General features: G+C 51.4%; 10 protein-coding genes across 10 annotated transcripts; 7 read left to right on the top strand and 3 right to left on the bottom strand.

The window, feature by feature from the left end:
• Positions 1-27: 27 nt before the first annotated feature.
• Positions 28-987, top strand: BU26DRAFT_569769 (uncharacterized protein; the record flags this gene model as incomplete). The annotated part of the gene is made up of 1 exon (XM_033833924.1): positions 28-987. The coding sequence occupies one exon, from the start codon at positions 28-30 to the stop codon at positions 985-987; it is 960 nt and encodes a 319-aa protein (XP_033678878.1).
• Positions 988-1466: 479 nt separating this feature from the next.
• Positions 1467-2300, top strand: BU26DRAFT_569768 (uncharacterized protein; the record flags this gene model as incomplete). The annotated part of the gene is made up of 1 exon (XM_033833923.1): positions 1467-2300. One exon carries the CDS (start codon positions 1467-1469, stop codon positions 2298-2300), a length of 834 nt encoding a protein of 277 aa, XP_033678877.1.
• A 631-nt stretch (positions 2301-2931) lies between these two features.
• BU26DRAFT_509637 (uncharacterized protein) lies at positions 2932-3354 on the top strand (the record flags this gene model as incomplete). Its single annotated transcript, XM_033827160.1, has 1 exon — positions 2932-3354. One exon carries the CDS (start codon positions 2932-2934, stop codon positions 3352-3354), a length of 423 nt encoding a protein of 140 aa, XP_033678876.1.
• Positions 3355-5560: 2206 nt separating this feature from the next.
• BU26DRAFT_569766 (uncharacterized protein) lies at positions 5561-6532 on the top strand (the record flags this gene model as incomplete). The annotated part of the gene is made up of 3 exons (XM_033833922.1): positions 5561-5675; positions 5723-6199; positions 6246-6532. 3 exons carry the CDS (start codon positions 5561-5563, stop codon positions 6530-6532), a joined length of 879 nt encoding a protein of 292 aa, XP_033678875.1.
• A 105-nt stretch (positions 6533-6637) lies between these two features.
• On the bottom strand, positions 6638-7739 carry BU26DRAFT_465416 (NAD(P)-binding protein). Its single transcript, XM_033825190.1, has 3 exons — positions 7622-7739; positions 7500-7559; positions 6638-7413 (listed from the first exon to the last, which is right to left on the bottom strand). Exons 2-3 carry the CDS (start codon positions 7534-7536, stop codon positions 6692-6694), a joined length of 759 nt encoding a protein of 252 aa, XP_033678874.1. The 5' UTR covers positions 7537-7559; positions 7622-7739; the 3' UTR covers positions 6638-6691.
• Positions 7740-8033: 294 nt separating this feature from the next.
• BU26DRAFT_581035 (uncharacterized protein) lies at positions 8034-10646 on the bottom strand (the record flags this gene model as incomplete). Its single annotated transcript, XM_033834486.1, has 1 exon — positions 8034-10646. The coding sequence occupies one exon, from the start codon at positions 10644-10646 to the stop codon at positions 8370-8372; it is 2277 nt and encodes a 758-aa protein (XP_033678873.1). The 3' UTR covers positions 8034-8369.
• A 1146-nt stretch (positions 10647-11792) lies between these two features.
• Positions 11793-12450, bottom strand: BU26DRAFT_523432 (uncharacterized protein). The gene is made up of 2 exons (XM_033830047.1): positions 11990-12450; positions 11793-11930 (listed from the first exon to the last, which is right to left on the bottom strand). The coding sequence occupies exons 1-2, from the start codon at positions 12195-12197 to the stop codon at positions 11863-11865; spliced, it is 276 nt and encodes a 91-aa protein (XP_033678872.1). The 5' UTR covers positions 12198-12450; the 3' UTR covers positions 11793-11862.
• A 795-nt stretch (positions 12451-13245) lies between these two features.
• Positions 13246-15177, top strand: BU26DRAFT_581031 (uncharacterized protein; the record flags this gene model as incomplete). Its single annotated transcript, XM_033834485.1, has 1 exon — positions 13246-15177. The coding sequence occupies one exon, from the start codon at positions 13246-13248 to the stop codon at positions 15175-15177; it is 1932 nt and encodes a 643-aa protein (XP_033678871.1).
• A 461-nt stretch (positions 15178-15638) lies between these two features.
• Positions 15639-18629, top strand: BU26DRAFT_569761 (uncharacterized protein; the record flags this gene model as incomplete). Its single annotated transcript, XM_033833921.1, has 1 exon — positions 15639-18629. The coding sequence occupies one exon, from the start codon at positions 15639-15641 to the stop codon at positions 18627-18629; it is 2991 nt and encodes a 996-aa protein (XP_033678870.1).
• A 516-nt stretch (positions 18630-19145) lies between these two features.
• On the top strand, positions 19146-20429 carry BU26DRAFT_569760 (uncharacterized protein; the record flags this gene model as incomplete). The annotated part of the gene is made up of 1 exon (XM_033833920.1): positions 19146-20429. One exon carries the CDS (start codon positions 19146-19148, stop codon positions 20427-20429), a length of 1284 nt encoding a protein of 427 aa, XP_033678869.1.
• Positions 20430-20845: the final 416 nt, after the last annotated feature.

The following is a 20845-nucleotide window of genomic DNA, read 5'->3' as shown; positions in this document are numbered from 1 at the left end:
TCGCACCATCCGGACTCTCCTGCCATCATGGCTCGCGGCAAGGCTCCAGCGCAGAACCAAGCAGCAGATCCAGTGGCTCCCTCATCCCCTCCCACTGGAAAGGACGTTCAAAACGCTAGGGAACAGATTCGGAAAGCCCTATCAGCAGCTGACAACAACGAGTACAATCGACTGGTAACAGCAATCGGCAAGAACAAGAACAAGGGCCCCGAGATCTACGCTAGAAATAGCAAATCTCTGAGAGACTTTCTGGCCACACGGCTAAGGGCAATCACGCCGCACAACGCGTATGCAGTTATAAGAGCTCAAGTATATACCGGAGCAGTCTTGCCAACCTTTGAGGATATGGAGCCACAGGATGATGACGGCGAGCTACAGAGGCGCCAGCCTATCGATGAAGCTGGCGTATCTCCTGGGGCAATGTCCAGCGACGAGTTTACCGATCGAGACCCCGCTACTCCCCCTGTCCGAATTGATGATCAGCAACAAGAGGAAGACGATGACGATTCCACGATTCAAGTCTCCGATGTACTCTCCAGTGATGACGAGGAAGCCGCAACACCCGAGGAAGAGATCGGAATCTCCTTTGGAGAGTTCCAGCACTTTCCAAAGGGCACCGTATCCATGATACCCATCCGCGACACTGCATCCTTCCCCGTAGGCCTTATCGTCAATTGGGATGGCGCGAAGGTTGGCACTATGCATATGCGTGCCACGGATGCAAGCGTCGACGAGGTTCAGATAACGCTCGCAGACTCCCCGCACAAGCTAGTCTCTGTCAAGGATACGGAGGTACTGTTATTCTTGCTAGGCAAGAACCCGCGACCGGGTGTTCTCGACGTCAGGGAGGGCTCTTTGGGCCCTGGAAAGAAACTCAAGCTGTCGCCGATTCCGCACACGGAACCTTGGCTCGGCGGCCCCGATTCGGAACTCAAGGTCTTCTATGAAGTCGACGAGGACGACTATGCTAGGGATTCGGAGGAGTAACTGCAGTCTTATACGACGAAATGGGCAGTAAAGATGGGCGGTTGTAGTTGCAGATCTGGTTAATATTAGCTAGGGTATGCCGTAGGCCTTGGAGGCGAACTTGGTGCACCTCCATGCGTGTGCAGAAATGCCGCTCAAAAAATAATCATCCACTCTTGGGGTCGCAGATAAATTTTCTCTATTATGGGTTTCTCGAAGTGAAAGCTAGGTTGACATCACGTGACAGTATCATTCATCTCCCCTTTCCAACTCCGACTCTATCAATTGTAACTGTAAAGCGCAAATAAATAGCAGGAAACATCGGTTTCAAGCACGTATGCCGTTCCAAGCAAAGTCATTACCTGTGATGCCGACAAGCACGCTGGGACAAGCAGACTTGTTGGCAAAGCAATTGGCCGGGGCACATGAGCTGGCGAAGATAAAGACGATGCAGGGATGCTGTTCTACTTTGCATCTTCTCAAACAACCCCCACTGCAAGATGGCTCCCCGAGAGCCCGTTGACCTCAAGATGCCAGCCGACATTGAGCAGACGATCAAGAATCTCCTCACGCCAGAAGACTGGACTGCATATCATGATTCTCTCGCTACCGGAATCAAAGGAGGGCCTAAGAGCCCCAAGATCCGCACCCGTGTCGAGAACGAGCTACGAGAGGTAATCGATCGAAACCGCGGAATCGCTCATTTCCATAATGCGTACGTCCAGTTGTATAACGACGAAGTTCCGGATAAGGAGCGGTTTAAGCTTCCAGCATTCCCGGACTTCGAGAAGCAGGAGGTTGATGATCCGGGAGTTGCGGGGGACGTCCACACGGACGCCAAAGATGAACACTTTATCACGAGGGACGTCGAAGAGGAAACCGACGCAGCTGATGGAGACGAAGACGATGGAGCATCTGACAGTCACGAGGAGGCGGCTGATGCTGATGTAGCGACAGAGCTCGCCCTCCATTCCGAAACGGAAGAGGCCGAGATAGCGCAATGGGATCACCCCGGTCCTCCAACAGAGTTCCAAGGCGCACAGCGCAACGCCTATCTTCACTGGCTGGAGTATCGCGGTGAGCCGCATCCTACTGCTTCTCCGTTCTATAGCGAGTGCAAGACCATCGCCGAGAAAATTGGCAGGCGTTCGCCTCAAGTCCATGATGAGATTCTGAATCATTGGCTCTTAGAACGGAATTCTGAGCGCGGGCGGTGGTACCGAGAGCACAGAGAAGACATCTTGGGGGAGGAACCGCGGTTCGACGAGGCAACGCGGCGCTACTGGGGTGGATCATTGAGGAATCGGCAACTATGGCTTAGTAGACCGGAATAGATGTTCCCGCCCTCCTGTCGAGTTGTAGAAACGCAGCGCTTGAAAAAGAGAATCTAACAACAACTGAGTAGAACGTTTTTCAGGCAGTCTCCGTGATGACAAAGGGGCCCTTGATGCTGACACACCGTCACGAGATGGGCGAGACTCCTTGGGCTCAATGTTTGATCGCTGAACCTGAGGCGCAAACAATAGGAAGAGCAGAGCATCAGTGGTGGCCAATGATGTTCATAACTCCAGAAGCCCATGGACACTTTTGATGGATGGTACTACCAGAGTGAGAACAATTCCATGGATTGAAAGGGAGCCATTGAACACCAGGATGACGTGCTTGATGTTCAAGCATCGCTTAGCCTACATGAGGTGATGACACTGATGTTTAGTCCGCTTGATGGAAGCGGAACGGGAGCGAGGAAGTCACGCAACAAAGTCATTCACCGTAAGGCTTGCCCCTATTTGTTAGTAATGTAAGTGGTGCTGAAGGTTTGCTTCTGATGTAAGTCATCCGGCATAATCTGCAGATCAAACCGCAAGCAAGTCTGTGGTATATAGCGAGGAAGCAGCCTGCCATGAGTCCTCATCACTTTGGCTGGCTCAGGCTCAGTTACCTACAGCGGCAGACAGTTCAAGCAAAATGCCCGCAAAGAGGGACAACGGCCACGACTCAGAAGCGACTAACGAGCCACCTACTTCACCTTCGTCTTCGGAAAGTGAGCAACGAGAGCAGACGCCAGTAGACTCCAGACAGCGGCGATCCCAGGCTCCTTCCCCAAGCCCGAGCATCGGCGGGGGCGCGACCACTGGAACTGAACAGACCAACGTACACGGCGGTGCCTCTGATTCTGAAGCTACTGAATCCGACCATGGCAACAGGCCATCAACCACCCCCACTCAGCGTTCTCCCTCGTACTTGGACAACAACCCGCCATCCTCTCCGGCCTCCTCGGAAGCTACGGAACCCTCTACTGGTAATGAGCAACCCGCCAACACCCCACCCCGAGGATCTCGTGATTCAACCGGTGATTGCGAGTCTCAGCCCCCCGATAGGCGAGCCTGATCACCGATTCAAGCTGCCACGGCCGCATCCGCTGCACCCGTCTCCTAGGAAGTACTACCGGGCGAATGAGGCCGTCTTGCGGGATGTATTAACAAACGAGATGATAACTCACGCAGAGTGGATCAGGCGTTATGAGGAGCGACGACGTGGGGGCGAGTGATGATGCTTTCTCTGTGGCGATAGCGTGGCAACTGGAGTAGGCGTTATTTTTTCTTCGCGATGCATTTTCGCTCGCGTGTCATGGATCAATCGAGGTATGGGATGAGGATGCGAGGGGCCTTTGTTGGACAAGTCTGATTGAATAGCTTCCCTATCCATAGCGAAATGAATGCCGACGCGGTTTGAACAGGTATATCCTTAAAACTGACGCTGATTTCATAGAAGGAAATGGTGAGTCACGGTTTCTGGGATGTGGTCATTGGCGCTCTAGTCACGAAGATTCCCCAACACGGGATCTTCGACGCAGATCCGTAGTGTCTCACATATAGAGTCTTTGCACATGGTGTATAGGCATGAGTTGACAGTGTATTGCTACCTAAGTTGGTGAGTCTGAGCTCGTGGTTAGTGTTGTAGGGACTTACTCGCTACAGTCTGCCGTTGTTGCTCTACCTCCTCTCCAAATCTAAGAGGTCTTGTATCCAGTCCTCTTTCCACGTTCCAACGTCCCTAATGGCCTTATCCGTGGCGTTGCAGCTCTTGCGCTTCTGCTTTTTCTAAAGCAGACTGTTAACGAACTCCTTCTGTTTAAGGATGTAGTTAGTGTTAGTTAGAGCGTTTCTCTTCTCTGCTTTGCGTTAGTTAATGCTTAGAACGGAGGGGCGTCCATACCTGCTCGCTCCTCTAGGATCTTAAGGTGCCACTTAAGAAATTGCAATACCCTAGTTGTGTCGCGCTTGACATACTTAGGCGTGCGATTCCTGCCAACTCCCCCCGGCCTTATGTTGCAGAGCTTATTGAATATGGCTCGGTCCATATCCTGTCTAATAGAAAGAGTTCGGCGGTCCTTCGACGGAGAGGAGAATTGAAGGTGCCATCGTTCGTGTGTAGTGTGAGCTGCTCAATCGAATATTATGCAAGATGTGGTGGACTAGGAGCAAGAGACTCCGTTTTATACCTGTGGGCCTCGCGCGCAGCGTTTATAGCTGTCCGCCCTCACTACCCTTTTGCTAGTGTTGTTTGCGCCCTTTTTGATAACCATCGTCATTGTTAAGGAGCTTTCTAGGGCTCCTTTTTCGTTGGCAGCTTCGTGCTATGGTTCGCGGTAGGCTACGCCCTTATCCGCGCCCAAACCGTTCTTTTCTGTCAAGTTATGCCACCTGCCCGTAGTTCTGTAATACCCTGTTCCCTTCTCCTAATTTTGGCGTCTTTTGAGTCCTTTTGTGCGTAGGCGTAGTCAGCATAACCTCTATAGGTTGGTGACTTAAAACAAGAGAAATCAATCAATCAATCCCCAACACGCCAACTCCCGCAGAATGCCAGACCCTCGCTCCAACCATTGGAAAGTCATAGCAGGTCGCATATAACCAGATCATCAAGCATTACGTTTGCGAGCATAGCCCCATCACGAAGGACTGGAATCGTGATGACGCACTTGCGGGGAAGAATTTCAAGGAGCTCTCATATACCGATCAGGGAGAGAGGGATCAGATGAGGATGTTGGAATCTTAGTTGAATGAAGTGGATGCGCTCATGGAATGAATGCTTATGAGGGATTTTATGGATGTTTGTATAATTAGGTTGGTGTTTTGAATAGGGTGTAGCTGATGCATCAAGCATCTTGCTCAGTAGTGATGCTCGTCCAGCCCATACCTGCGATGGCGATACACAAGAGCTCATTATTTTTATCAGCTGAAGACCGCCAGAAACGGCTTTCCCCTCAAACGAGGGCTCTTCTTTTGCGTGAATCGTGCCATATGCACTGGCGATTCTTCTGATTACTTTCCTCCGTCGCTCGGAGTGAAATGGGCGAACTCTGACTTTCTTGTTCGCGCCTAATTCAGAGTGAATTTTACAAGCTAGAAAGGGTGACGACGCCGAGCGATTAGAGAGTTTCCCCGAAGCCTGCAAAGACTATTTCAACTTCAAACTATCGTACAAGTCCACGCCCGGTCTGCTGAATCGTTGTGACAAGCTGCGCACGGTAAAACAATATCAAAACAAGCAGACACGCCAGTTCACCTGTGCACCTCTGCTCCGATTCCCCGCCATGGCTCAACCGCACATGAATATGGATACGGCAGAGCATATAAACCGGATTTGCGGACACTTCGGGGAAGATGAGTCGGACTCATACCGCGCTCTCATCAAGACCTTCGAGCATGGTATGCGACGCTACCCAGCTACTCTCTTTCTTTTTACACGCTTCCAGACACTCTAACCTATGAAGGCTACCTAGACGAAGATATACTCAATTGGCGAATCAAGCACGACGGGGTCTTTGATGATAGGGAGGACCTCGTTCCATACCACGACGACCTGATCATCATCATTATCCTGAAAAAGATTGATGCACCATATCTTATCCCTACCAGCCCCTCCGATATCGCAATACTGCGCCAATGTATTGACCATAGCTATATGAGCACGGAGGTCCAAAAGAGTATCCATGCAACGAACCGGACGCGCTTTGAGATGGACGTGAGGGCTGCGGGAATGGAGCTGGCTGGCGACCAAGGGACATATGGAGGCAGACTCGCGGGTGTCGGCGAGGATTTGGATTTCGAAATGGAGATGAGCGATGGAGTGGCCGATGAGCCTCCCGATGTGGTCGCCGGGCGGGCCGGGGATGGCGAGGATGGCGAAGGCCACTCCGCAAGCGAGCATGAGCTAGAGGAACCAAAGATGGGTAACTAAGATGGCCTTCTTTTTGGTTAGCATGCTGATGCCTCAAGGTGTACCTGAACACGACGTACACAACCCGCTCAACCCGCTCAACCCGCTCAATGCCAGAGAGGTTGCAGTCCGTGGCCACGCAAACAACCAATCCAATGAGGCAGTTGCACCCTCACGTAAGCGGCGATCCGGCTTTCCTTTAGGATCTCGGGAGTTTGAGAACTTGAAGAACGAAGCGCTGCGCTTCACACACCCGGATGGTACAGAACGTCAGACACAGACCGCAAATGACAATACGGACGGCCGTCTTCGGAAGAAGCCTCGGAAGAAATATGGCGAACTCTAACCGTGACCTGATCGGATGCCACCGAGTGTAGGGGACTATTGGGTACGGGATGCCCTCGTCTTGGAACTAGGGAAAGGTGGAACAAATGGAGTAGGAAATATGAACCAAGGATGATTGCATGGAACTAACGTGAAATGTAACATCGATCAAAACATACTTCTACCAAGGCCGCACGCCACTCTCTCCATTTTGCTCGTAGATCATTTTCCCAACCAGGTCGTCTCGCTCACCCTCGATGCATTGTCTCACAATCTCGCCGGCTTCTCTCGGATCCCTTCCATTGTTCTTCGTGAAATCGCCCGCAAACTCCGTCGCGCAAAGGCCCGGGCAGACCCCCCAGAATCTGACACCCTTCACCCAATGCACCCACTCCACCAACATCATATTGATAGCAGCCTTCGACGCTCTATATGGTGATACTGTGGCACCTATCGGAAGTGGCATAGACTCGGCCATGGTGATGGACCCCATAGTAGACGTGACAATGACGACCTTGGGATCCGTCGACTTCTGGAGAAGTGGGACGCAGGCTTGGTTCAACTCCATTACGCCGAAGACGTTTACTTCAAAGATCTTGCGCCAGTCGGTGCGCTTGTCAGAGCTTCCTCCCTCGCCGGATCCGATGCCTGCACTGTGGATGAGGATGTCGAGACGGCCGTAATCTTTCGCGATCTTGTCAACGGCGGTGGCGATGCTGTCTGAAGACTCGACGTCGATTTGGATGGTTTCGAAGGTGGCTTGGTTGTTCGTTTTGGTAGCGTTGAGTTTCTCGACGGCTTCGTGGCCACGGGCTTCACTGCGGGCTCCTATGAGGATGGTGTAGGGTTTCTTCGACGCTGAGAGAACTTGTGCTATCGCAAAGCCAATGCCTTGGTTCGCGCCTGAAGCTTTCTTAGTGATGTGCAGAATGATGGGAAAGGAGGTGATTCGCTCGGTTTTGGTGGTGATGTTGGGGATCAGGGCGCACCTGTGACGAAGATTACGGGGTTAGAAGTCGATGCCATATTTCGAAGATTTCTATCAAATTGTTAGACTTTGAGATGTTTCCTGAGATCGAATATACGATCAACTGCTGCCTAACCTAACAAAACCTACACTAGATGTCTCCACTTTGTCCCTCTTAACGCCGGGGAGTAAACATAATCAACGGACTTAATCGGTCGATTCAGTGACCGATATACGAGCCATACACGCGCGAGAGTCCCCTACATCATGTACGCGGTGTAGTCGCGAGGCTTTCTGTCCTTCCTGCAATCCTTCGCGTTGTCGTGCGGGCCGTCTTTATGATTGGTCCAGAGGCAAACCAATGTCGCGTCGCGAAATTACATGATTATAAATCCACGGAAGGAACTACCTAAGCGAATCCCATCTGCCTAGATGCCCCTCAGTTGTCGAAACAAACCCTCACTCGGTATCCCAAGGTTTTCATCCATTCTGTTTGGCGAGAGCAACAAGTCAATCGCAAAAGTCGTTTCAAGTTGTTGTGGTTCTCACTGCAAGACCCAGGTGTACAACCCAGACACATCACGTGACACATCCCACCTCCCGAAGTTTGTTGATGTGTTCCGTATCCTATCAACCTCTTCAGGGCTATCCATATCAACGATTAATTGGTAGCTATTTATCCCCATTACATTTTCGCATCCCCTGAACAACGTACGCGGCAAAACAACAACAAATCCGCAGAGAGTGACAGACTATCGAACCGGAAGTGACGATAGAGAGACTCGAGGGGCCTCTTCTCCAATGATAACATTACCATTTAGACTTCGTCCCATGGTTTACGGATGCCCGACCGCGGGTAGTGCATCCGTGCGGGCTCCACCTTCCCATAGCTTTAACTGCTAGGCACCCCAGAGCCCTGTTTGTAGGTCTTCTTGAACAGATCTCCGTCGCTATCATCGCCTCCTCCCTCAGGACCGCTCGGGCGTGGACGCTTCACACTACCATCCCCATCTTTTTCCCCGCCACTCTCTTCATTTCTTAACGCTTCATCCAACTTCCGTTTTTCACCAGCCTGATGGACACCAATCTTCCTCATGATAGGCTTTTGCAACGAATGAACGTAGCGAACCTCAGCTTCCAGGCCCTTCTCACTGGCTATTTTCTCCCAAATTTCACTCAGTGGGCCTCCATGCCGATCGAATGTCGCAATTTCATACGGAATGCGTATTCCAATCCCTGGCCAATTGCGCTTCTTGAGCCCGTAGTGATCCAATTGTCTCGCGCGATACAGCTCTGTACCATCAATGCGCATTTCCAGTTCGAGCCGCTCTTGTTCTTCGTCATCGGGCACTTCGTCTGCTAAACGACGGATGGGCGGATGCGGCGGCGAGTTAACTGGGGAAGAGTCATCTAAGAAGTTGTACACGTGGCGTTCGCGTCGGCCATCCGTTGCTTCAAACCACTGGGTGCTTCTTTCGCAGGTGTACTCCTGTGGGCTCCGTGGGGGCTTTGTGAATTCAAATTTCTCGTAGGCGTAATCGTATCCATCGCTATCTTCTTCATTTTCCTCCTTTTCCTCTTTTTCTTGCTCTTCCTCCTCTTCACTTTCGTCGGCCACCTTCTCTTTGCCCTTCTGCTTCTTTTTCCCCTTATCATTAGCTTTACCCTTCTCCTCATTTATCCTCTTACGTCTCCCCTTGACAGGTGGAGCTGCCGCAGGCCTGCTTAGGTCGCCAGCTTCCTCTGTCGCACCGCTCCCATCACCCGCTCCTTCTCCAGTGATGCTTCGGTCGTGCTTGGGATAGACGAAATCGTCTGGATTTGGGGACGGCTTGCGCGGAATAATAGCAATATTGCCATTGACCAGCCGTCCCGCAAGATCATACGATGTCCTCCAATCCCAAGAACTCTCTTGTGCAGCGATAAAGAGCCCCTGGTCCGTCCTGATCTTACCCTTCCACTTAGGTTCTATCGGCGTCTCTGACTCGCTCCTATCTCGTTCCTCGGCTTCACTCCTTTCTGCATCATCCCTTTCAGGCTGGGTCATACGAAATCGTTCAAAGCTAGCGGTCGGAGGCTGGCGCTCCTCAGGATTGTCTTCTGCATAGAGCCGAATCTCCGCTTCGCGCCTCTCATTATGCGATCGATAAGGGAAGCCGTCTGCGTCATCCAGCTCCGCGGTCTCAACTTTCAGTCTAGCTTCTTCGATCTGTTCGTAGTCTAGCTTCAGAAGCCATGGGTCTTCTTCCACTGGGTTTCGACGAAGCCCTACGGGAACGCGTCTCCACGGTGGGGTCCATAAATGGAGTTCACGATGGGGAATCTTGCGTAGCTCCGGTGGCCTCGCATCCTCCCGTTTCTTGCCATCCTTTTTCGTGGCGACAGGTTCTATTTCTTTGCCTCTCTTTGTCGTGCCTTTCTTCTTTCCCTTCTTTTTGTCGTCTTCTTTGTCACTGTCCTCCCCATCCCCTTCCTTCTCACCCTCGACCCTGTTTCCAGCAGCATCTATATGGCCTTTGCGATAACCCTGTGTGCCGATCTCTCGTTGATCAAACTCGTCCAGAATTTGACGCAACCACCTGTAATATTGATCCTCGGCGCCATATGTTGTTAGCATGTATGGCATCCTGCCCGAATGTTTTGCCTCTGGTGCCTTGGCTTGTAATTTTGGGTCAATCGGGCCGTGTCTCATCCACCGATGTGCATGGTTCTGGTAAAACAGAAAGTCTTCCAGCTTCGCCTGCGCCGTTACCCAAGCATCTTTGGCTTTTCTCTTCTCAACGCTATTGATTTGCTCCTTATTCTCTTTGGCGAACTTTTCCAATTCATTTTCGGCTTTTTTCCATGCCTTCTCCGCATCTTTGGTCGCCTGTGCTCGATCCTTCTTCCTCCTTGCGTGGTCATTCGCCACACACGCATCGTACGTCTCTTTTGTCTCTTCTTCCTCCTGTTTCAGCTTATGATACAGTTTCATCTGTTTCCGGTATTCTTCCATGGAGACCGCGTACTTGGCAAGCTCCTCTTGCTGATCCTTCAACTGTTCTTGTAGCTTCTCGGAGAAAGTCCAACCGCAGCCTGGACCATTGACCTTGATCACTGGCTCACGCGGATCTTCTGGTACGTTCACGGGCTTCCCACCCGCGCGCTTTTTAGATTTCTTTGGTGGCATACTGCAATGATCAAAAAGGGCAGTAGGAAATATTTAGTAGGTGCAAAAAGTGGAAAACCGAAGGAAGGTGGGGAGTATGGGGATTGTATTCGCCCCCGGAAAAACTGGGGTTACGGTTCATGAACAAAGAACCTTGGAACTACCATAGCTACCCAATCGCACTAAGCCACATCCGGCACTTCCTGCCTGGGTCCTCGCTTATTTCTTGACAAAGGAAGTCGCGCCACCAGCGCACGCTCAATCATCCACGTCATCACCATCATACTCATGCACATGTTCTTTCCAATCCCACTCCTTCTCCTCCTCTAGTGGGTTGTACTCACGTCCTTCGCGCGCGGCTTTCTCCCGTGCAGTCTTCTCCTCTCGCCTCGCGATCTTCTCGCGTCTCCTCATACGTTCTGGCCCATTCAACTGGTCCATTGGGATCAACATCTCTGTCTTGGAGTCCTCTGACGCAAGATAGTCGACGGTCGTCCACTCGATAGGAAATCGGTTCGCGACATCTGGATCGGTGTACTTCGAAGGAACGATGGCCTCGGCCTCATCTCCGACTGCCGCAGGATTCTCCACTTTTGTACTGGAGGCGGCGTGTTTCGAGTCTGTCGCTTTTCGTGAACTCTTGGTTGCCGTTTTGCCGGGAGACTCTGAGAGCTCACCTCGGCGCCTCGCAGCTGTCCGGCTCGCAATGGTGTCCGGCACAGGTGAACCGTCTTCGCCGGTTGGGAAGGGGAGCGGCGTAACATTTGCATCGGGGCCCTCTGAGGGCAATCTAATCGAGCTCAGAGACTCAGGCAAGGCCGATTCCGTCGATGGTTTAGACAGATAAGCTACTCGAAGTTCGGCTTCCGCCTCCTTCACCAAATTCTTCGCCGAATCTTCGGACATGCCCTCCATGCGCACCAGGTATTCGATTGCCGTCTCTTTCCTAGATGCTCCTGCCTTCGACCAGGGATTGACCTTTCGCGTGGGAGCGTATAGCGGCTTGCCCTTGGCGACCCAAGCAGCAACCTCATTCTTGTCATTTCCTGTCTTGAAGAGCTTAGGAATTAGACTTGTAAGCTGGTCAGTGGCACTACGGCCTGGGACTTTGGTCCAGGTGTCGGGGTCTGTACTCCCCTCGGGCATAGCTGGTTCTGGGGGCTCCGTGGTTGCTTCTAAACCTTGGACTTCCCCTCGAGCTCGTGATCCGGTCTTGAGGGGGGATGAATGCTCGTGTTCAGCGACAGTGTTGGCGGAGGGAATCGATTGCATCGGTGCGACCCCCTTCGCATGCTTCGGTGTCGCGTATGCTACATCCTTCTCGCTCGTTTCAGAATGTTTGTCATCAGGCTGACCGATGGTAGCAAGCTTTGCACTGCCCTCGACCTTGTTGGCCTTCGACGCTTGAGATGCAATTTTCTGTCGCTTATGATCTTCATCTTTCGTATCGGGGCCCTCTTTTCGCTTGCGATTTATCACAGAGGCATTGCCGTCGACCGGCTCCGGTGGAGGGATAGACTGCTCTTTCTTCGCCGGGCTTCGGGATTGTTTCCGACGACTTGATTTGGCCATGCTCGCGGGGTTAGGTAGACGTTGCTTTCGGGAGTAATTTGCTTGGTTGGAGTCTCTGTCAGTTGTGACCTCTACGAGTTGCGTTTCTCTTGAGCGGTGAGCCTCTCAAACGGGCCTCGATCTTTGATTATATCCCTTCATGATGTGCGATTCTCGAATTCACCACACGTGGCGTCGGGCGTCGTCTGTGCACAGTGGCAGCGTCGAATCAGACTCCAACCAACCAGGTACCCCTGCTCCATACCAAATTCACGCATCAATGGTTAGTTACTCATTGGAACCGTGCGCTCTGGTCTCGGCTGCCTCATCGAATAATGGTGCCAATGATGCTGTGACACTGCTAGGAATAGTCCTTTCCCTTGCCATTCCATACGCAGGCTCCGTCTAAAGCCATTGTCGAGTTGATCGAGAAGCGGTCTAATCTAATTGTTATAGTAGACGAGGTTGCTGTTCATTAACTCCCATCTGCCATGTCATCGTTCCAGACAATCCACCTCTGCAAAACTCTTTTGCTTTGGCTGCCTCCTCATCTGGTGATCAGCGTTTTGGCAGGAAAGTCCCTGTACAGCGACTCGCCTCAGATCTATGCGTTTATCTGCGAAAGAATGCCGATCGTGGAATTGTGGGTCAAAGTCATAGAGACACTCGATGTGGGCCATTCTGAGAACTGCCGGCCGGCCATAGGATTTCCCACATTAGGGCACTAAATTTGCCTTCCATAATACTGAGTGCGCATTGAACAGTCCTACGTGCTTCGTCATTGTTCATCCAGAATCGCAATCAGTTGCTCAACATTACCTAAGTTACAGAGGAGTGAATTGCTGGCCTTAGTGGGAAAGGCCAGTGCGTAGCCAGCTGCCCGGACATTTGCCGTAGCGCCGCGATTCACCACTATAGTAAGTTACCGACACGGGAGTATGCTACGCTGCTTTCTTCTTCCAGGATAATTCTCAAGTTGTGTCGCCGACCGCAAAAGGCCAACTGCCTAGGTAGCACACGCAAGCCTTCCCTAACATGCGGTCGCTTCATCAACGTCACCCGGTACATCATGAGCGAGAAAAGACAACTCCCCATCACATCATTCTTCACGACACCGACGCTACATGTGCAAGCGCCTATTTCAAAGGCTACCCATCCTTCGAACAGCGCTGAAGATCCAAAACCACCCCGACAATGTGAAGCCACAGCATCCGATCACCGCAATGAGATAAATATGCTGCCAAACTGGCCTCCAAGTGCCCAAGGTACTACTACCGGAAATATGGACTACTCATCCCCCACAGAGATCGAGGCCGCGGATCAACCTTCGAGCGACAATCCCAAAAAGCACCTCTACATTCAGAAGTGGATGGGAGATAGAGAGGAAGATCTTTGGGAGCTTAAACAGCTGATTACCTCTGGGCAACGCACGGCCTACACACCCCAATCGGGGTATCTCACGGAGCATGGCTGGCACTCCATCAACGACCCCAATGAATCCAATCCGGTATGCCCTCCAATACTTTCCACCCAATTTGAACTATGTCCACCGAAGGATGTTGAAGCACTTTCAGAGGAGCCCACACTGGACGCTAAGTACTTCGATCCGGAATACTACCTCTCCAATCAAGATGAGGAGATGCTACCGAGTGCCGCAGCGAAAACGGTCGGCAGGATACTGGAGCAGAATGATGGGGAAATCAACGGTGGGGGGTACGTACCGGAAGACGTAGCTCCACTCTCTGGACAAAGTGGGACTAGGGACATAGCCAGTTATTTCAAGTCCACGAGGAAAGGTTCCGGACCGGCCCCATCAGAGCCTAGAGACGAAAATCGTGTCCCAAAGGAGACTAAGGCCGGCAAATTTCTGTTCGACAGCGAGACGGAAAGCAGTCTCACAGAACTGGACTCCGATTTCTTGCTAGATGACGATCCGATATTTCGGGGTATGACGACGTCGGCTCCAACCCAGTTTCAGTTAGGCGGTAAGACCAAGCGCTCGTCGAACGGACCCATCATACCCAGACCGCAGAAGGTTTCCTCGAGCGACGCCACTGCCTCCCAAGAAACGACACCGAACGAGACGACCGATGGCGATAATGATATCCCAAAAGATCAAAGCAAGAGAGACGAATGGGAACTTGTAAGCGATGATACCACTTCCCCTCGCGTTGGCACACCGGCACCACACAAACTGAGGATACACTTGCGGCACAAAGCTACTCGGCGCGAAAAGACCTTAAAGTTCCGGATGATTAAGGAAGCTGACATCGACTGGAACGAGCCCAAGCACCTGAAGTCTATCGGGCAGTGGCGGCGTCAGCTCTTCAGGCGTAGAGGTTTCCCGCTGAAGAAAGTCTTGTTTGCCCCAGCTGAAGATGCGTGGCTGAATCTGTTCCACGAGAAGACCTACGCCGTAGCCAAGGGTGCAAGCGCTATAGGCATGCCGACCGTTTCGATGGTCCGCGAGGCGTTTAATGAGTTCTTCGAAGGCAAGCTGCTGGTGGACGCCAAAGGCAACCAACTTCCTGCTCGCGAGGCGAGAGAAAACACTTCATTTCGGGGCAAATTCGTGCGCCAAGGCTCCAAGCTCTGGCAGCTGCGTGAGGATACGAGGGGGTTGCTTGACAAGGATTCGAACGGCAAGATATACGTACCAGTCATTACAGAGGAGGAGCTGGACCGATATCGCGAGAGTGGGATCGTTGCAGTTGATGACCCTGACAATGCCGATAAGAACAATGCGTTGGCGTGGTCGCGGGAGAAGCTTGAGAAACTACATCAGTCGTCACCCCGGAAGCGGAAGCGGAAGCAACCAAAGATAGCCGAAATTGAAGAGGAGAAGGACACTTTAGACAAAGATGTCTCTGATGCGGACGATGAAGCGGAGTCACCAAAGCCAACAAAAGAGCGACTGGCACCCTCCAAGCCGTCCGTGTCGGCTTCCGTCTCATCAACTAAGTCTAACGAAATCGCGCCCCCACAAGACCGTGCTCGCTAGTTTGATGGCGCACCGGGGTTCAACTTGCGAGCTCATGTGGAGTAGAAGGGGGCAAAGGAGGTTTATCCAACCTGATATGCATTGGAGGCTACAATATTCGTCAAAACTTTTGGCCTAACTAGTGGCTCATGTATATGAAATTGCTTCTTCGGAGGCCTCCTGCCTCGTGACTTGACGAACTTCTTTGTTTAAATATCCCGTGCAACTGCTCGTACAGTCGAGGTTAACCGCGCTTTGTCTATTGTTTGCGTATTCTTTATAGCCTTTCAGCGCCATTGAAGTCTCTCAGAACAAAGAGAATAAACAATGAAATCAATTCTGTGCCCAAAGTTATTGATTGTACCTTTGTAAAGACACCGATACTGGCGACCCGTTCAAGCATCGTTTGGGCAGCGTTTCAACCACCGACCCGCTACACGTCACATTGAATCAGACTTCACGAAGTGACCATCAAAGTAGCCATGGCTGGCAAAAAGAAAAGCCGAAAAGGCAAAGCCGTGGTCAAGGTAACCGAGCCGAGCCGCGCGATCGAAAATCCGGTGCCCAAGAATCCGGGGAAGAACCCCATTCTAAAAGATAATTGGGGAAAAGACCCAACCACAGACGAGGAGATGCAAAGCTGGATGGATAACATGAAAAGCTTGCTACTCCACCGCCTCACCTACTTTCGAAGAAAAGCGGCTGAGGAGACCACGAGACAAGCGATCGAGAACTGCACAGCGACCCTCGATGCTAAGTGGCAGGAATGGGTACCGGAAGATGAGCAGCAGCAGAAGACAGACGTGCAAACGGGCGAAATTTTCGATCCCATGGAGAGAGTACGAATGTTGGCTGAAATGAGCCGCCTGAAAATGCCTCTGGAGAAGATCCACAAGGAAGCGAACACGGATGGTGCCCATAATGCCTACCAACTAGCTCAGCAAACCTGGGAAGACTTCCATTACTATCAGAACGAATGGAACAGGCGAGGATTCCGGTTGGGCTACGAACCGAAAGAGAAGGGGAAAAACGAGAAGGAAAAGGAGGATAGAAGGAAATATAAGGAAGCCAATGACCTTCTAAAGTGGCGGGAGAACTTAATTCAGTTGTACGACAAATGGAAGATCGGAGATCGAGCGAGCATGCCTGAAGAGCTAGGGCCCAAAAATCTCCATGTTTATCCGGACAATATCAGGAATACGACACCCCAGAATCGAAGGAAAGCCCACCTTAACGAAAAGTTCCCAAGGCGCGAAGTTCAGCTGGATGAGGAAGCTATCAAGGAACGACGAGACAAGGTTGAAGAACAGCGAAGGGAAAAGGAGGAGAACGAAAATGATACGGTGGACACATCGAAATGGGCCGCCACAGAAACACTCCCTCCACATCACAAGCCCTATTACGCTGCAATTGAAAAGACCAGTCCGTGGGAGTGGTCAAACGACTCAGAAGTACAGAAAGTGTGGACCATTTTCGATACCAATAAGGAGGGGCCGGCTGTTGGCAACGTAGAAGTGGAACTTAAAGTCAAGAAACCAGACGAGAGGCCCCGGTACCTGACCCATACAATCCCACGTCAGGTCCGAGACTTCACCTATAAACTTCATGAAGTCGCTCCAGGCGTGGAGAAGCCCGAAGACGATGGCGAGCAGTGGGTCGGAAAGTATGAGAAGGACCGCTTGGTGGATGAGGAAGTTTTCAGATTGGACGATCAGGGCGAGAGAATACCGGATACAACGCAGTACTACATATATGAAAAGCCTACTTATGTCTTGAAGGACGAGATCAATTCTAAGCAGGGCCCTGGACGTAAAGAGCGAGCGGAGCTGCGAGCTGTTGCACGCGCGAACCGTGGGATCGCAGGGCACAGTCCAGGTGATGGACCTGGAGATGACTCGTACGGCCCGGGCGGCGCTGGTGGCGGTGATGGTCCGCGCATACGTCCTGAAGGCACCGGAAGAGACAATACAGATGGGTCAGGCGAAACGGGTGGTGGTCCTGCCGAGGAGCCGGACGGCCCAGGAGACGGCGCAGGTGGCTTAAATGGTTCTGTGGGTAGCTCTCCCAAAGATCTGCATGGAACAGATCCAGGAGAAGATGACAACGACGATGATGACGACGACGACGGCGACGACGACGACGATGGCGATGACGATGACCTCTTTTGGCTGTTTTATCAAGCGTGCTCCGGATGTAAATGCACTGAAGGGCAGGCATGCAAGTGCGTGGACTGCAAGTGCAAGGGGCATGATGACGGAGAGGCGACCAAGGATTCAGATCCTTCTACCAGTGGAAGCCCAAACTCATCACCCAAGTCGGATGCCGACGACTCTACTCCCGGCGGTAAAGGCCTCGGCGCCAGTGGAGCGAAAACGGATAGCAATAACCTCACCTCTGCTGCTGCAACACATGCCGATCCTCCACCGTCTAGTCCCGTTGACGATGATATGTCAGATACAGCTGAATCTTCGCCAGATGAGTCTTCTTCGTCAGATGAATCTTCTTCGTCAGATGAATCTTCTTCGTCAGACGAAGATAGTGGCTCTGCTAAGTACATTGAATGCGCACAGAAGAAGAGGTTGCTGACCGAGTGGCTTGAACTGGACCCCAAAGATCCTACAAGATGTATAGCTCATTACACGAGAAAGGCGAAAGATGGAAGGCCCTACACTCAAGCCGACAGTATTCCAGAGTTCCGAGCAGATGCACCATTGATAAGCAAGGATAAGGGGGAGTTTGAGGTTCTCCCAAAAGATGCCTCGATCCCAAGCTTCAGAAAAAAAGCAGACAAGGAGAAGTTTCCAATATGGACTAAAGACTCCGAAGGCACTGGATGGTCACGAGGTCCCCTGAGATGGAAACTGACTGCAGTCTTGCGCAAGTTTCGCAAAGACAATGGAGAGTATGCCGGATCGTACGAGTGGAAAGACATCGATCGCCTGCTCGACGGAAACCCAAACGATAAGGAATTCCATAAGGTCTACAACAAGTGGTTAATGCAACCCTTCCGCAGGGGGGACAATGACTATAAAGCAGGGATGCGCGAGAACCAGCCTTGGCAACCCGAGGAGACCCAGGAGCTCTACGACTACATCAGAGATTGCATCGAAGAGCACAGCATGTTCCAACTGCTGGAGAAGAAGTTTCCGTACCAAAAGGCTGCGGATCGAGTTAATGCGAAGCGCAAAGAATTGGGCTACCAAGGCCGTGATCGAACTGAAAGTTCTATCAAGTCAAAGATGAACCATGATAAGCAGGTTCAAGAGCTCCGAGAGCGTGCCAAACAACTGGAGCAGAAACAGAAAGAGAACGGGACAGTCTCGGAGGCCGAATTAAAGCCCAAGATTACGCTCAAGGTTGAGAAGAAGCGCAAGCATAAGGAGAGCGAGACGGGAGGCGATGAAGGTGGCGAAGACGACGGTGAAAAGATAGCCTCAGATGATGAACGGCCACTCAAGAGATCCAGGAAATGAGTCCAGAACAGTAAGTACATGTATTTCCGTATCGATTCCGTAGATATTCTAGAATTGAAATATGCATATTATTAGTTATGTTCTAGAAATATTGCTCTCCGGCTTTATGTGACGTTCAGACTAGGAATTACCAGTTTGTCTGTGTGTTTGGAGTGAGGAAGTGTATCGCGATGATCTCGTTCCGAATTGAGTGAAGGACTCAAATGCCTTGCCGCCTAATAATTCGAGCATACCTGCCTTAGAAATGACACAGAAAGCCCCGCTGCTTGAAGAACAGAACTTCCACGACCTAAAATGGTCAGATCCAATTATAGAACAATGCCATTCTTGCATGCAATCACACAATGCGTACAAAGAGTTTCCACTCATTGAGAGGTTGGTATAAGTGACGCCGTCCAGCAGACCACCTCTACCTAGGCAGTGTATTGCAGTGTCTTCTATTAGATCTTAATTCTTAGAAACAGTCGCACGATAACTCTACGCCAGCTTGCTTGAAAGAAAATAAGCACCTACGCAATGGCGAGAAAACGCGCCCGCGAGACCGGAGTCGCCGGAACGGCAGACACCGGTGGCTCCTCGAAGCGCGTAACACGCGCTACCGAAAGAGAGCGAAAGAAGACATCCGAACCAGGTTCCTCCCAAGATCCAGACCATAATTCGCTACCAGGTACGGAATATGGCTGGGCTCGAGACGAGGAACACTGGATAGAACTGTACCATATCCTCCTTATCGCCTATCAGAAGCATAACATCGCGCTTCCTGATGATACAGAAAGAGTAGCCTATTACAACGCGTACTTCCAGGGATTCAGGGAGCCCGGTTTTGGAGGGGAGCCATGGAACGACTGGAGTGAGGTCTTCAAGAGGGTAAAACGGAGACGCGTAGAGCTTGTCGATGCGAGTCAGCGAGTATGCCCTGATATACTCTCGTTGCTTGAGGATGTCTCGAATGATGAGTCGGATAGCGCGCCGGATCTCCACCTACCCGCTATAACACCAGAGATGCTGAAAACATTCATGCGAGAAAAGAACAGACTCGTCAAAGACAAACTCCCTGAGCCCGACACCCCCTCACCGAAGGACAAAATGTCTCCAAAAGATAAATCGCCTCCAAAACGGTCTCCCCCAAAACGAAAGTCACCCTCAAAGGACGGAAGCTCTAAGGACGAACCGCCTTCCAAAGACCAGCCTACTCTCAGCTCAGATGAACTGATCGGCCTGGTCGAAGACCACATTCTCCCGCTCGAGAAAAAGTACCTAGACCAGAAGAAGAAACCATGGCACGAAGAAGCTGGAAAAGACCTCTCAGACCGTGGCCCGATGAACGTGAGGAACTACACGGCCAAGCATCCTCTCCAGCTTGAGTGCAATCCAAGTGGGGAGCGCGCATCCTGGCACAGTAATTCGAAGGTGAATACTTGGATTCCCGCCCCGTTCGGCGTCATCAATACGTATATTGGCGGCATTAAAATGGTCTGTCGGCAGGAGGGCGCTGCGAATGCGAACGGGCTTATGAATATCGCCATCGTGCCTCCGGTTGGGTATTTCGGCGGTTTGAGAGAGTTGCTGCGCGAGGATTCGGTGCATCGCTTTGGCGATGAAGAGGAGAAGAGGAAGCATGTAGAACTTGTGGAGTTGGTGAAACACGCGGAGAGAATCACAGCAGCTGTGTTTCGGAAGACTGAGGACGAGTTCTTGCAGAAGCATCCAGAGAGAAGGGATAAGGTGAGTGATGAGGACGAGGACGAGATTGATGATGTGGAGTTCTCGGATGGAGAGGATGAGATCGTATTTCCATGATAGAGCCATGAAGCTCTTAAATAAAGAATACGTCAGGGCTCGACCTATTCGCAGAAACCTTAAGACGTTATAATTCGAAAACCAGTATTATCACTCCTTGATGCGAGGCAAACCACAATTAAGCGTACATGCAATAGCCTAAACAAGCTATACATTGCACAAGTGCAACATGCCTTCGTGGCCTACATAAGCTCCACTTTCACATGGATAATGTCCCCGGTCAGGGTCATCAATTGTTAATGCTAATAGAATAGGTAAGGAAAAACGCAAAAGGAAAAACCCCGCATAGTGCCTTTCAGTACACCGGTCAATTATGAAGCCTCCGGTCATGGGAATGGGGTAAAACATCGCACGATTTGCGACCTTCAGGCGCCATTTGGTAACGTTATCAAGCACTTCTCGGTAGCATAAAAGAT

The sequence above is a fragment of the Trematosphaeria pertusa genome (genome assembly GCF_010094035.1).
Source record: "Trematosphaeria pertusa strain CBS 122368 unplaced genomic scaffold BU26scaffold_16, whole genome shotgun sequence".
In the NCBI taxonomy this organism is placed as follows: Eukaryota; Fungi; Ascomycota; class Dothideomycetes; order Pleosporales; family Trematosphaeriaceae; genus Trematosphaeria; species Trematosphaeria pertusa.
The sequence above is the reverse complement of the archived record's forward strand: the minus strand, read 5'-3'. Positions and strand labels throughout refer to the sequence as shown.

Coding starts and splice junctions, on each gene's coding strand:
- BU26DRAFT_465416 (XM_033825190.1), bottom strand. CDS start 7,536: ATGGCATCGACTTCTAACCCCGTAATCTTCGTCACAG. Junction 7,414..7,499: donor CCCCGTAATCTTCGTCACAG/GTGCGCCCTGAT, acceptor AGAAAGCTTCAG/GCGCGAACCAAGGCATTGGC.
- BU26DRAFT_523432 (XM_033830047.1), bottom strand. CDS start 12,197: ATGGCCAAATCAAGTCGTCGGAAACAATCCCGAAGCCCGGCGAAGAAA. Junction 11,931..11,989: donor CGAGGGCAGTGCAAAGCTTG/CTACCATCGGTC, acceptor GATGTAGCATAC/GCGACACCGAAGCATGCGAA.